The 14,710-nt window shown below is 40.7% G+C and overlaps 2 protein-coding genes and 1 long non-coding RNA gene across 11 annotated transcripts in view; 2 read left to right on the forward strand and 1 right to left on the reverse strand.

The window, feature by feature from the left end:
• PTH (parathyroid hormone) overlaps window positions 1-9,541 on the forward strand; it is a 23,043-nt gene extending 13,502 nt beyond the window's left edge. Inside the window, exons 2-4 of the mRNA XM_085063082.1 lie at window positions 1,072-1,235; window positions 6,872-6,962; window positions 7,710-9,541. Coding sequence (XP_084919208.1) covers window positions 6,877-6,962; window positions 7,710-7,971 — 348 coding nt within the window. The 5' untranslated portion in view covers window positions 1,072-1,235; window positions 6,872-6,876 and the 3' untranslated portion in view covers window positions 7,972-9,541. The remainder of the gene's footprint in view (window positions 1-1,071; window positions 1,236-6,871; window positions 6,963-7,709) is intronic.
• The window catches only part of LOC146436644 (uncharacterized), a 27,102-nt gene extending 14,626 nt beyond the window's left edge, over window positions 1-12,476 (reverse strand). Inside the window, exons 1-4 of one of the 4 annotated variants that reach the window (XR_014852735.1) lie at window positions 12,387-12,476; window positions 5,402-5,538; window positions 2,579-2,674; window positions 1,100-1,258 (exon numbers count right to left, since the gene is read on the reverse strand). This is a non-coding gene — a long non-coding RNA (uncharacterized LOC146436644). Of the gene's footprint in view, window positions 1-1,099; window positions 1,363-2,578; window positions 2,675-5,401; window positions 5,539-12,386 lie in introns of all 4 variants that reach the window. The other 3 variants (XR_014852734.1, XR_014852736.1, XR_014852733.1) reach the window with 3 other exon arrangements.
• BTBD10 (BTB domain containing 10) overlaps window positions 12,462-14,710 on the forward strand; it is a 27,527-nt gene continuing 25,278 nt past the window's right edge. For 2 of the 6 annotated variants that reach the window (XM_085063075.1, XM_085063080.1), the window contains exon 1: window positions 12,462-12,577. The gene's annotated coding sequence lies outside the window, so the exon portion shown is untranslated. Of the gene's footprint in view, window positions 12,578-12,604; window positions 12,807-13,392; window positions 13,416-14,710 lie in introns of those variants that run through there. The other 4 variants (XM_085063077.1, XM_085063079.1, XM_085063076.1 and 1 more) reach the window with 4 other exon arrangements.

Raw genomic sequence — 14,710 nt, forward strand, 5'->3', positions numbered from 1 at the left:
GGTCTGAAATGTCATCAGTCTTCTGTGAATTGTACTCGTCATTCCCATGAGATTTCATCAGGTTCCAGATTGCTTACTTGGATGCTATCTGCTCATCTGCAGTGGCTGCAAAATATATGGGAATATGAACTTGAAATGTCTTTTCAGTAAAAAGGATAGAAAAATACGTGGCTACCTGCATGAAACCTGCAGTCCTTTCTTGTTTTATCCTGCATCATTCAGAGTCTTCATGGTTCTTTTATGCAGAGCTGGCACATTCATTCTCACAATGGTTTTGTTAGGTCAAACCTGACACTTGCAGGTATCTGCTGTTCCTAATATTTAATTACTCAAACCTTTTTTCGTAGATGTCCTAAATGCTTTTAAAATTATGATTTTATAGAATGTGCATATATGCACCTGTGTGTGCAGATATTTACTGAAGAGAAGGTTCCTAAATCCTGAAGTCTTGAGTGGACAAGGAATGGGAGTGGATTTTAAACTCATCCCAGTTTCAATATTAGATGCATTTCCCTCTGGGGTCATTTCTGCTCTAAAAACTGGTCTCCTTGTGTGGCTTGTCAGGCATTTCATGATGGTTTCAGGACGACACAAAACCAAGTGCTCCAAGTGCCCTGCATGGCATTGAAAAGTAACACAGGCCTGCACAAAGCACTCAGAGCCAGCAAGGGCCTATAAACATTCTGGCCTATATACAACTATATATATATGTGTGAGTATACATAATCCTATTTGGTATTGATCCCAAAAATCCAATGATCCAACAAAGTTTTGAGTATTGTACCAGCTTCCTATCTACTGGAAAAGATAATAAAGTACTGTATTGTTCATTATAGCATTGAATTCAGCAGAGCATTGACAGCTTGATGTTTCAGTGTCATGGGGGCTAATATTTATTAATTATTGACTGTAAAATAATTTACCATAACTTTAAAATTCAAGTCACAACCTATAATTTCACTCACAATTCTATAAATTCTTACATATTTAGTGTACAATTCACTAACAGAACTTTAAAAACATGCCAATACGTACTTGTTGAAACTAACCATGGCTTTTCTTATTGTTCAGGATGCACAATGGCATTTTTGTTACTGACCACTGAAATATGCCTCTGTAGAGACTCAGAGGTAACTCATCTTCATTACTTCCCTTAACAGCCATCTTAGGATTCCTCCAGGCTGCTCTGGGCTGTTTCACCAAGCTTCAGATTCTTCTCATGAGAGAGAGATGAGGTAAGCAGGACCCTCCATCTGGTCTTCAAAACAGCCATGTAATGCTATGTGAAATTCTAGGCAGCCATCATATAGGGTGGCATGCAGAGAGCAAGCACTCCTGCATTCCTGATCATAGCATCAAAGCCTGGCATGCCCATGATAGGCAATAGAGAAATTCTGTGAGAAACGGATCAGCTCTGTTAGATATCATGGCTGAGTTACACTGAGAGCAAAAGGACGTCTCCATTAATTGTATATGTTCCTTTTCATTATTTAACTCTAGAAATAATCTGGATCACAATTATCATGACAGTGCTCAATCCATCTCCCCAGGTAAGTATGTGAACTTAAAGTCAGGTGACTGGGACCAGAATCTACCAGCTTCTGTTCTCCCTCTGATCTTTTTCTCAGTGATGTTTGCATTTAATCCATCTTTGTCTAAATGTCCATAGCCTAGAAACAAATATCATAAGTATACATTTTCCTCAGAAACAAAAGAGGGAGACTCAGGAACATTGGGGTTCTCAAATGAAAGATTTTATGTAACTGGAGAAGAAATCTATTGGTGAACAATTATTTCCAAATGCACAGTTGCCAGTAGCTGCTAAGACCCCATTGTATGAAGCAGATTGGACACAAACTAGAACTGTGATAGGTGATCTTTTGAGAAATCCTTGTGCTGTTTTTTATCTAATTGGAAACTGTCATGGGGTTAGAGTTTCCTTTGGCTGCATGAACCCAAAACCCACCAGAAGATACCCAACATTGCTTACATAAATTACTGAACATGCTGCTGTGGTATTTGAAAAGCCACAAATCTTGTCAATCAAATGAAGTTCTAAAGAGTTTACTGACTGTCACTTTGGCTCTTCATTGTGTCAAGACAGAAACATTCCTTGGACACATTTAGAAAGTTGCCTCACCAATCATCCAGTGTGTCATCAATTACTTTGTTCCCTTGCTCAATGACCTACTAATATTCTCTAAACCACAGCAGTAGTTAGAAAGCATTTTATCTGGAACAAACCACTGGAACAAGCAATGTGAAAAAAGTCTGCTTTTGGAAATAGCACTGCAATAATCTGCCTGCAGCACTGAAGCCTTAAATCTAGAGGATGAAGAATTCTGTAGGAATATTAATACACCAGATTACGTAATTAATTTGTGAAAATATGCTTTAGTCACTAAACAGTATAATTCTAGAAAGTTTTGTGTCTTCTAGCCATGTTCTAGTAATGTACCTTAAGATGTATTTCACTTCAAGATGCAATATAATATTTTCCCCTGACAAAATGAAAATAATATACAAAAATAGTTTTAAAATAATTAGAATTTTTGCAATATGGTCATTGTTCACCTACCTGGCTGTAAAATCTGTCTAATTGCTTTCCCCCTGTTTTCAACCCTGGAGTCTGATTACATCCAGTGGCACAAATTCAACGTCAGTGACACACCACCTGCAAACAAAGCAGCACAGATTTTTTCATGCCCGATTGGTTCACCTATCTGTACAATCTATAAGGGAAGGTCAGAGAAGAGTAGGTTTCTGGCTGAACAAGAAAAAGTCTCATCAGAGGGAAAGGCTGTGGTCAGCTCTTCCCTCTCACACTGTGGTTCCAGCACCTTCAGTTCTTCAGCCCTCATTTTCAGAAGAGACATGCCCTTGCTTGATATCTATAATGCCTCCTGGCACAGAGAAGCCTTTCCTGTAATAAACCCTTGACTTGATATTGTTACATTGTCTCATTTCCATTACAGCATTCTGTGGGTTTAGATGAAGGTAGAAGAGAACACTCAACTTAAGCTCAGGTCTAGCTTGATAAAACTTACTGATGTACACAAAGAAATAGTCACACATTTGAACTAAAATCTTCTAAACATTACTGTATTTCAGCTAAGTCTCATATAAAGCTCTCCCTTTGTCATCTTTCAAAGGAAAAGAAATGTCAGTATTGCTAATGGAACGTCTACACCAAGACTTTGCAATCAGCTTGTGAATCAGTTGCCTTTGTCTGGCAGGTACCTCAAACATTTAATGGTTTATGTTCCCCTGACTGCTCTGTTCTCTTGTGCCCACTGATTCCTGCACTGGCTCATTCTTAGTCTACTGCTTTCAGAATCTGGAAACTCAGAATCCACCATGTTTTCCTTCTTCCTATTCCAAGAGGAGCAAAAGTTGTCTTCTATATGTCAGTTCCCATTTGCAAACACAAAAAAACCTCCTAAGACACTTTTTCATCCATACTTTGCCTTTGTATTTATGTGCACAGTCTTATACCTACAAAGGATCATGCAATGCCTTTTAATTGAGAAGGTAATATTTAATTTTTCTTTCTGTTGTTTCTTTTTCACACTAATGTGTATAAATTTGAGTAGTCTTAAGCCTCTTACTGAACAGCAGTTCAGTAGAGGTTAGCCCTGGTTTCCTGGGATCAGTTAATTAGTGCCCAAGAGAGATCTGAATTTTTAAAAGGATGCATAAGAGAGGGAAACATTTGAATCTGAACATGAATCATCATCTGACTGAAATATTAAAAGAGCTCAATACCATTTTTATCTCCTCATTAAACACTGAATACACTGTATTCAAACAAAAGTGTACACAATTACAGTATGTGGTAAAATCTATGTTCACTTGGTTCTTTATCTGTCGTTCCCATATTTGATACACCAAGTTTAGCAAATATGGTTGACATTGGATAAGTTATTAGCAGCTGTATTTTCAAATAACATAATTGCTGGATATCAGGGAGAATAAGCCAAATCAAGTAAGTTATTTTATCTGCATATAAAGTGATGCCAATTTTGAATTGTAATGTTAAGTTTCTTTAATTACCATTGAAAGGCTCTATTTTTTAACAAATAAAGGGCACACATTTAATATTTTTATTTTTGTATCTTCACTCCCATGAAGCAAACTGCATTTTTGAGGTATCAAGTAAAGTCATCTTTGCTTGAAATTTTAGGTACAACCCATCACTACCTTTGAATAAAAATGACACTAGCTTTTTTAACAGTTGTCCTTTACTTCAGGCTTTGCTGTCACATGCTAAAGGTTCCATATGAATGCCAGATATCTGTAAAAAATTACCTTGAGACTTTCATTAAAGGTTTTGCATATGTTAGAGTAAAATCTAAAAAAGAGAGCTTTTCACTCATTTATCAATTCACACATTTATCAAATGTGAGGAGATTTTAAAATCCTGTGGAGATTTTAAAATGGCCGGTTATGTCATTCCATGGTATGTTTTTAGTCACATTATACCTAGGAATATCCTTTAATAATAGTTTAGTCATGTTTTAGCCTTTAGGTTAATATCCTGGTGATCACCTGAGATACAGATCTCTTAATAAAACATATTCCCATAAACCCCTGTTTGCTGCATTTAGGGGGAAGGATATTGACAGCTGACAATATAATGCTGGAAGCTGTCTTTACTCTGTTTTCCGGAACTTGTTCAAGTGAATTGCTTCATTACTTCTCAGTTTACTCACTTGTCTATAGGCTGAGGGAACCATGAGATCTCAGGAGCTTTTTTGGAGTTTCTGGTTCTTCCCTACCTTTCCCCATATAATTTTGTAACTCTTTATGAAATACAGCAGGAATAAAACCTAAGCAAAAAGCATTCATGGTAAAAGCAATAATATCTTCCAAGTTCTGTGCAAAAATGTGCAGATGCAAATTGGTTTTTGTTTGTGGGTTGTTTGCTTCTTGGTTTGTTTTTTTTCTGGAAAAATATCTTGCAGCAAAAAATAATCTTTCTTCATGTATATGGAAAGTACTGCTGATTTACACATTTCACTTCTTAGAAAGTAGGCAGAATTCTATATTTCCCACAATTTATAAAGTATTAATTTATATCTCAGCTGCTTCATATGCCTCCATTCTACTTGGCACATTTGGGTTATTCAAGGATATTCAGAGGTGTAGGTAGAACAGAGCAGTGAGGGTCTAACACCATTTGAACAACTTTTCAGTGGGACCTTCTCATTAAAAACATGATCCTCTATCTTTATTGGGGCTTTTGCTCCATTTCACTATATTATTTCACAAAGAAACCTAGTAGCTGACCTGAAGTGACTATTCTTGTTTCCCACAAATATTAGAGATGTTATCTTTTCAATATTGTGTTTTCATTTTGCATTTGTAGATTACTAACATTACTGTCTCGTTTAAATTTTACCTGCCTGCATTTAACAACACAAAGTTTTCTTTTCCAATTCTTCCAACAGCTTCAGAGATCTGGGCACAATTCTGAGTTTAAAAGCCAAATTTCTTCACAGATCTCCAGGACTTTCTTTTTGTTGAGACCTCTTTACCCTGTAAATGAAATGTCAAATCAACAAAAGCATCCGAGGGTGGATACATGAGGGTCAGGAGGGTGTGTGTGACAGTGACATCAACTGAGACAATAAAAGGGCTTCCAAGTTACTTAGAAGCTCTATTTTAAAGTTACATTTAAGGGGTCCACTAAACCAATTCAGTGGTCTTTAAATATACTTGACATCAAGACACAGTCATCTGCTGACATACCCAAGCCAGAAATTTCTTTAACATTCTATCTGGTAAGTACACTCAACTTTTTTCCAAGTTCTCTGGAAGAATTACTAGAATATTTTATCATTGATATTTTACCCATTTCTGCATTAATGTATTTTCAGACTATCTTAAAAAATAAGTGAATATTAGTAAGATCAAACTGTTATGTTATCTAAACTAAATTTGTGAAATGAAAAATCTGAGGCAGTGAATGAGAAATATCTTGAAGTGAATTCAATTCCTGAATTTATAATGCTGGGTTAGATGGACTGTTAGGACCTCATTGATACTGCCATGTAAGAGACCACGTTATAAATGCTTCTCTGACCTAGAGTAAAGCTGCAAAAACTATTGCAAAAATGTCTCTGTGGAGTTTTATATCTCTTAAGTTTCAGTTACTCTGTAGCAAATTTCTTAAGTGGTAACAAAAAGATGCCTTTTCTGACTGCCAATACTGAAAATCCAAACTGGAAACTGATATTGAAACTCTGTCATTTCTGCCTGTTGTAGCATCATCTGTAGTAAATATTTTCCAAATATATTCCAAATCACAGTTCTGATGATGATGTAAAAATCAGAAGGGAATTCATACAGAAAATGCTGGATTATCCCTGAAAAAAATGAGGGACTTAACTCTGATTTCTCTTCTGTAACTCAGTAGGGAATGGCATAACTCAGCAGAGTTATGCTTCTATGCAAAATTGTCAGGAAAAGTGTCAGCCTCTTCATTCTAAACAACATGCAAAAGAAATAGAGAAAAGAACAAAACTCATCATTTGAATTGCTATACACAAGTATTTCACTGGACTTGAAGGCTCCAAAGTCATGATGATGATGATGATGATGATGATGATATAATGATGATGGATGATGATGCAGGGCATCTAAGGCTGACCAAAATTCATGGAGTTGCCCAGGAAGCAACAGTAAAGTTGTTCACAAAATTAGTATTAGAAGTAAATCCGCCATTTGCATTCTTGCTGTAACCAATTTGAAAAAAATATTTTTCAAAAATTCTTCTCTGATGTTTCTCAACTTTTTTTCTTATTTAAATTTCTTTAGACTTTATAACTTGAATGACAGACTTTACATGTATTCATTTCTACCTTTGTAGACAAAATGACTTCTATAAGAAACCTGGCCCGGGCTGCAATCATTTTATGTGCCATATGCTTTTTTACAACCTCTGATGGAAGACCAATGAGGTAAGTACATTATCACACACTGGATGGCTTTTGCTGCTCTTGAGAATGTGATGGTTTTTCTGTGTGTGTGTGTGTGCGTGTTCTGTCTCTGCTTTTGAACCCTTTGGCCAAGCTGGCCAAGCTCTGTCCTCTAGAAACAGCTATAGAGATCTTAGACACTCTGAGTTCTCCCATATTTTTTGAAAATAGGCAGCTGAGTAGAGGGGGGAAAATCACATCAGTCTTCTCTTATTATTCAGATCTGCATCTCTTGGGGGTCTATACAAGTGAACATCTTTTGTACCATGAGAATCTAGCTGGAACTCACACTTAGACACTAACATCAACCAGCTGAGACACAAATCCACAGGGAATAATGCTTCCTTAGGTCTAATGATCACAGAAAACTGCCACTGAATAAATGCCACAGTTTTATTGATCACTTACCTAATACGGTATAAGCCCTAAGCTCATCTACAACAGCTAAAAAAAATGATAAATATGTAGTCAAACAATATTGCCACAAAATGGAACTACTTCACATCTTTGATGCTTTCTCAATGATATATCCATTACCAAAAACAAATCACCACCCACCCTCCTTCTCTTCTCCAGATGTCCTTCAATCCCTTACAAATCAGACAGGCAGGTTCTACAGCTCTGTATTGGGACACCTCACAGAAGTTCCCAAACCTGGGTCTTTGAGCAAAGTTCTGCAATCCAAGAAGGGCCACCTTGAGCCTCTTTATTTGCTTTTCTTTGCTGCAGGAAAAGGTCAGTGAGTGAGATGCAATTAATGCATAACCTTGGTGAGCATCGACATGCCGTGGAGAGACAGGACTGGCTGCAGATGAAGCTGCAGGATGTGCACAGTGCCCTGGAGGACGCTCGGACCCAGAGGCCTCGGAACAAGGATGATGTTGTCCTGGGCCGGAGGATGCTCCCTGAGCATATGAGGGCTGCAATGCAGAAGAAATCTGTGGATCTGGACAAGGCTTACATGGATGTCCTCTTTAAAACAAAGCCTTAATGAGAAAAGCCAGAGCATTGTGTCTGTCCACGTAAGCACATGTCTGCATAGCATTGATCAAGTAGGGCATTTCATTAATATTTATTCAAGCTGCAGTAAGGATTAAAGGCTCCGTTCAAGGTTGTAGCCCCATTGAGTGAGACATTTCACAACCAAATAATGAAATGTATTTGCAGTCTACCCAGGACCATTGCTGCTAATGTCTGGGCACCTCTTGGCTGATGTGTCTTGCAAATTGCCAGCATAAACGGAAAAAGAAACCCAAACTAGTAGGAAAGATGAAAAATCATTTAAGACCAGATCTACAACTATTACATGGGCAAGATTTGCATGTAATCACTAGGCCTGCTTGTACTGTTAACCAGCAAGGAATAAACCAGGGGAGCCTGTCTCCAGAACACAGCCTAGAGTTAAACTTTGTTTAACTTTTTGCTAATGGAAATATGTAAACTTAAACCCACATCTATTTTCAGAAGAAGGCCTAAAATCTGGTGAACATTAATTACATAGCAAAAGCTGCATGATAATAATTTAGGATTAAAGAGTACAAACATGAAAGAAATAGAATAGGAAAGTAAAGATTAAAGTAAAAAGGGATAAAATTAAAACAAATTCTGAAGAAATTTGTAAAATACAGAAATGAGGGGAAGGTTTGATTACCTTCCCCTCCTCTAAAAGATAATAACCTATAATTAAGTGCAGAAACAGTGGGAGCAGATATGGTAGCACATATATAAGCACGGCCCTAACTATAGAATTGGGAAATTATTCTATTCCAGGCTATTACAATTGAAACAAAAATCTTGTGATATATATTTTTTTTGTCCCTCATTTTTTCTATAAACTATCTGTCTCTGAATTTCTGTATGTTGTATTGGGCCTCATGTGTAAGTAATTTTTTTGGTGAGACCAGTGGCTCTTACAAATAAAATTACCTATTTCCATATGCAATTTATTCTAGAATTGGGATCTCAGTTTCAAAAATCTGCAAAATGAAAACCATTACCATGCAGAAATCAACCTGGGAGAGAAACCATTGGCTGAAATACATTCAAACTCTAAGCAAGTCTCAGAAAGAATTGGATATAGACATAGATCGGAAAAAATCTATTATAATGATGATTTTAAAAGGCAGCAAATACAAAATTATTTATCATGGTATATGCACATATGATCTTAGGAGCCTCAATCGTTTCTGATGAATAAGAAGGTTCTCCCAGAAGGAACATTAGTGTGTGCATCCAACTTTGCCATTGCCAGAGCTCAAACCCAGATGTATTGCTGCTCTAAGCCAAAGTGGCTGCATGGTTGTTGCCATGTGGACTCTTATTTGTTTGTTTGATGTCTAGCATGCCTTGGGGAGCCTCGTAAAACCCTCCTAACTCACTACAAATATAAATGCAATCTGCTGAAGGCTAGAGATGTGTTTGTAACTAGTGAACTGTAGTCCCTCATCTTGGCCATCCTTTTAGCAATGCAAAGGCCCTGATGCTGGGAGCAGATGGCACAAGAGTTCTGTGCCACTTGTCTGGTTGTAGGATCAAGGCCTTAAGGTGCACTTTCTATTTATTCTTTCCTCAGACATCTGTGCTAACTTCAATAAATAAAATTGCATTTTTGTACCTATGTCTCACTTATGTACTACCAAATAAAGTGGACCAAAAGCTCTTGGACATTATTTTAAAGCATAAGAACTGACTGATCTGTGACTGTTTGGATATAATTTAGCATTTGGGACAAGATTGTCAGGGCATTTAATTTTATGACAGCAATATAAGTACAAAAGTAATGATGAAAGCAATTTTCACTTTTCCTTTCATCCTCCCTGCACACAAAGTCATACTGATGGTTAAACAAAAGGTATTTACCTAGCACAAACCTATTTATATCCCCTTAGAATAATGACGCATGCAGAAAGTATATAATCCTCAAGTGTCAAAATCATAAACTGGTTCATTTTGATCTAAACAAAGAGTTCTATTCTCAAAACAACTTCCTAAACTTCAGCTATCCAGTAGAAGAAAGGTGATTACACAAATATGTAAACTTTCTGTCCACTTATAGTATGACCTTTCAGGATTAAAGACAGCACAGTGGCAGATTAATTAGTGCTGGAAATGTCCATTAGAAATAAAATATAATTTGAATGAAATTACTTACTAATTAATCTAGAAAATAGATTTGTTACAGCTTATCATCTTAAATCTCTGATCAGTATAGCAGCAGTTAGAGCAGCAAAAAGTTCAGAGTGGGGCAGATGACGTTATCAAAAATATTTTCATACAAAAAAAAAAGCAAAAATTCATCTTCACCTGGACAAATGTGCAATTTTGGTCATCTCTCTATCACAGATTAAGGGGACCAGAACGAAGATGGTGAGAGATTATAGGGCCACTGAAAATATGACAATAAATCATCATCATAATAAATTGTAAAAACAAGAGTCAGAAAAGGAATGATAAAGGTATGTTAAATGAGCACGCCAGTTGTGGCCTCATTAGGGTTGAATTGAGGGGAAGAACCACCTTGCTTTATAATCTGACAAAAGGCTTTTTTGCGAGAACCCATGTCCTTGAAGTCCTATCCTGTGCAGATGCATATTGATTGTACAGACCTGTTTCTTATATAATTTGCAGTGAAAAGGAAATTAATCATATCTCTCACTGGTGACTCATTGAACCAGAAAGCACTGATATCAATATCAATCCTCAGGGGAAGCTGAGCAGTAGCAAATGCAAAAAACACCAACAAGCTCCTGAAAAATTATCAAGAAGTCAAATAAAAAGAAGACAAATCGTGAGATCTCCAGGTAAAACCTACTGCTGGTTATTTGACTGCCAGTGATTTGGCTTTCCGAGCTGCACCTGCCTTAGCCTGCTGTAAATGCTTCTGTTTGGGCTTGCTCAGTTCAGTGCTGAACGTGTGGCATCCTCGCCTTGTTAGCACATTCTGACAGCTTTTGTGCGAGCTGCTTGCCCCTCATTGTTCTGCTGCTGGGTTTCTAGAACTGTGTGGTTTATCTCTCGGGCTATTTTTAAATGATGGAAAAGAGAATTCATTTGACAGATTCATGGTTTGCTGTCTATTGTAGCAAGGCTGCCGTCCTTTACGGGGCATTTTGGTACAGCAAAGGCACAAGTCCTTGGTCTCTCGACCCCTCTTCCCGCCCTGTCCCCAATGTGCAGGACTTCTGAAGTCCTTTCACCTGATACGGAAATCAAGCCCTGCTTGTATTTATTTTGATAGCATTAGAGAATATTTCAGAAAAAAAGACAAATGTTTTCTTTAGATCTGGATACATCTGGGACTCCGTATTGGTTTATTCTCCCTCCTCTGTCCCTTGAGAAGTGGGAAGGGTATAGTGCCACCTGTGCCACTTGGGTATACTGAGGGTGCCTAACCTGTGGGACAGGATAGCTCTGCTGGGGTATTTTGGAATGAGAGCCACGTCCACTCGTATTCCTAAAAAGAGTGCAGATTACACAGACTCTATGCAACCTATAGCGCTGTACAAACATTGTAATTTAAATCAAGGATCAGTTTTAGGATGAAGGTTGAGATATCAGAGACGTCAGCTCACCTAGATAAACTGTATTACATGGCAGCTGGCCCGCTATCATCCCTTCAGGGGAGATTCTGGCTCCTTAAGGAGATCCCAGCTCCTCAGGGGCGAGCCCATCTCCACAGGGCAGAGCCCGTCTCCATGAGGGAGATCCCCGCTCCACAGAGAAGAGAGATCCCGGCTGCACAGGGATATCCCGGCTCCACAGAGGACATTCCGGCTCCTCGAGGGACATCCCAACTCCTCAGGGACATCCCAATTCCTCAGGGACATCCCAGCTCCTCAGGGACATCCCGGCTCCTCAGGGACATCCCAACTCCTCAGGGACATCCCAACTCCCCAGGGACATCCCGGCTCCTCAGGGACATCCCAACTCCTCAGGGACATCCCAACTCCTCAGGGACATCCCAGCTCCTCAGGGACATCCCGGCTCCTCAGGGACATCCCAGCTCCTCAGGGACATCCCGGCTCCTCAGGGACATCCCAACTCCTCAGGGACATCCCAGCTCCCCAGGGACATCCCAACTCCTCAGGGACATCCCGGCTCCTCAGGGACATCCCAGCTCCTCAGGGACATCCCAGCTCCCCAGGGACATCCCAACTCCTCAGGGACATCCCAGCTCCTCAGGGTCATCCCAGCTCCCCAGCCCCGCCGCTCCCCATGGCCGCCGGGCGGCGCTCGCTCTCCAGCACCGCTTCAGCCCCTCACACGGCCGGCCCCACCCTCGGCGGAGGGCTCTGCGGGGGGTTTATCCTGTTTCTTTGTGACTTGCCGTGACTTCGGCCTTGTCAATTTTTTAATTCCTCGGGATTTTTCCCGCAGGGTGTTCACTCCCAGGCTGCGGTTTCTCACCGCTCCCCTCAGGGAGCCCCCGGCCGCTCCCTGGCAACGGCGTCCCGCGCGCGCCCCGCCCCGCCCCGCGAGTCTCGCGAGATCCGGGCGCTGCCACCGCCTCCTCCGCTGCGCGGGGGCGGGTCTCGCGAGAGGTGGCGGTGGTTGCGGGCCTGGCGGAGCGGCGGCGGGAGGCGGCCGCGGCTGAGCCGGTGAGTGAGTGAGTGAGGGAGCGAGTGAGCGAGGGAGTGAGTGAGGGCTGCCGCGGCGGCTCACGGGCCCTTCGCAGCCTTCAGCCCTGGCTCCCGGGGCTCCCGCCGGCCGGGCCGGCGCCGGTTGCCCTGCCACAGCGCCCTGAGGATCGGAAGGGATCTCCGGAGATCCCCCAGCCCCTCGCGGCGGCGGGGTGAGGCGGAGCAGGTGGCGGCGGAGCGCGCCCAGGTGGGTTGGGAATGTCTCCAGCGGGGGAGGCTCCGGGAGCTCCGCTGTGCTGCCAGCCGCCGCGTGCTGCAGCTCGCTCGATTCGAAGCCCCGCAGACAGACTGACCTGCGCCTGCCGTGCTGCCCCGGCGGCTCTGGGGCGGGAGGTGTCATGAGAGGCTGGACGTGACTTGAATTCCCGGTTTCCGTCTTGTGTTGTGAATCGGTAGCGCCTGCAGTCGCTGTGAGGCCTGTACGGAGACAGTGGTGTTGCTCAGGACTGCCTGACAGCCGTCGTGTGATTCCTGAGCACGCTTATTTTGCATAATCCCCGAACAGTCATTTAGCCACTCAAACGATTTCATAATGAGCTCTGGATCTCTATAAATTTTTCTTCTATGTAACCATATTTTATTTGCAGAAAATATCAGCTGTTTGTATGATGAATCTGTCATAGTACAATTACGTGTTGCAGTTGCCTGTCATTGTTTTTTTTCTTTAAGTTCACTTTTGTCTGTAGCTATTGTATCTGCATCTCTTTGCTCTTTATCTCTGGTCCCATCCACTGTGTCACTTTAGAACCCTTTTCTTTCAGAATTTGGATCCAGCTCCATCATAGACCTCTTCCAGGTTTGTTTCTGTCACTTGTCTGGCTTCTTTGTCCAGAGCAGTGGTTGAGCATTGTATCTTTCTGTTCTTCATTGTTGGCTGCCTCTTACAAATTTGGATACATACTTAAAATCTGGATACTCAGTAGCCTTTTGACTGTTGACACTGTTCTCCTTACTTTTGTTTGCCTATATTCTTCATGAATCACCTTCAGTGATTCATTTAAAGAGTACGTAGCTCTGCTGTGGCTTCTGCTTTGTTGATCCTTTTCCTGGAAGACTCTCTCTTTCCCTCCTAGGTTTGTTATTGAATTAGGTGTCCCAGAGATACAATTCAAATTATCGACTTCACACTATTCACAGTTCATAACCTGGTAATTCACACTTGCTCTGTTTTATCTGAGCTAAAAAAATATGTCTCTGCATCTTCTTGTGTTGGTTACCTGGAATTCCTGTAGCTTGCACACAAGTACAGTCAAAAGGAACTGGATGATTTTTTTTCCTTTTTTATATCCATTGCCCTGTAGTTAAGGAAGACTGTTTCACTATGTTTGGCAGGTCTGTCAGTGTGTCTTGGACTGTGTCTCTTGCAAAACATCACAGAGATTTTCTTCTCCTATTAAGACCCAGATTGCCAAAAGCCTTTGAGTGTTACCTCTCAATTTGTACCATATCTGTCTCCAAAACTCATCATGCATCCTGCCTGTGCTTGTCATTGCTCTCTGTGCAGATGGGTGTTGTTTGAGGCTGCTCTTGGAAGTGTTTTCAGCATGTTTGTGTGTTAATGCCAGGGAACGTGGGGGTTAAGAAAGACAACAAGCTAAAGCAGCTTTCATACCCCATATTAAATTCTTTCTTGAAGCCCACTTTTCCTTTTAGGCACAATGGTGTTTGAAAATGGTGAACAGCTGATGTGTGGATGACATTGTGTGTTAAATTAGTAACAGATGTCATCACTGTTGGGTTTTCTGTCACTTTGTTATAAACTGTGTGTTTTTGCAGCTTGTGTGCTTCAGGCTGAGGCTGCTTTGCCCTGTATTCATACACAAAAACCAGAACCTCATTCCATGCCAATTTCTTTCAGCACAGCTTTCCTTTAGCAATGCTGCTTAAACCTTGGCCTGGTGCTATTGCTTGTCAATGAAAGTTTGTATCTCTTTAAAGTATGTATAAAAGCAAAAGCTGATTTAGAATTCATTTCAGGTGTGAAAAACTGTGTGTGTGTGTTTTCTTGCTCATTGAGATGTGTTGTCACTGCTGGGTACAGCCATGGTTACAGACCTTGCTTGTTACTTCAAGAAATGTTGATGCTCTGGT

The sequence above is a fragment of the Lichenostomus cassidix genome, chromosome 5 (genome assembly GCF_008360975.1).
Source record: "Lichenostomus cassidix isolate B80296 chromosome 5, HeHo_3.0, whole genome shotgun sequence".
Taxonomy (NCBI): domain Eukaryota; kingdom Metazoa; phylum Chordata; class Aves; order Passeriformes; family Meliphagidae; genus Lichenostomus; species Lichenostomus cassidix.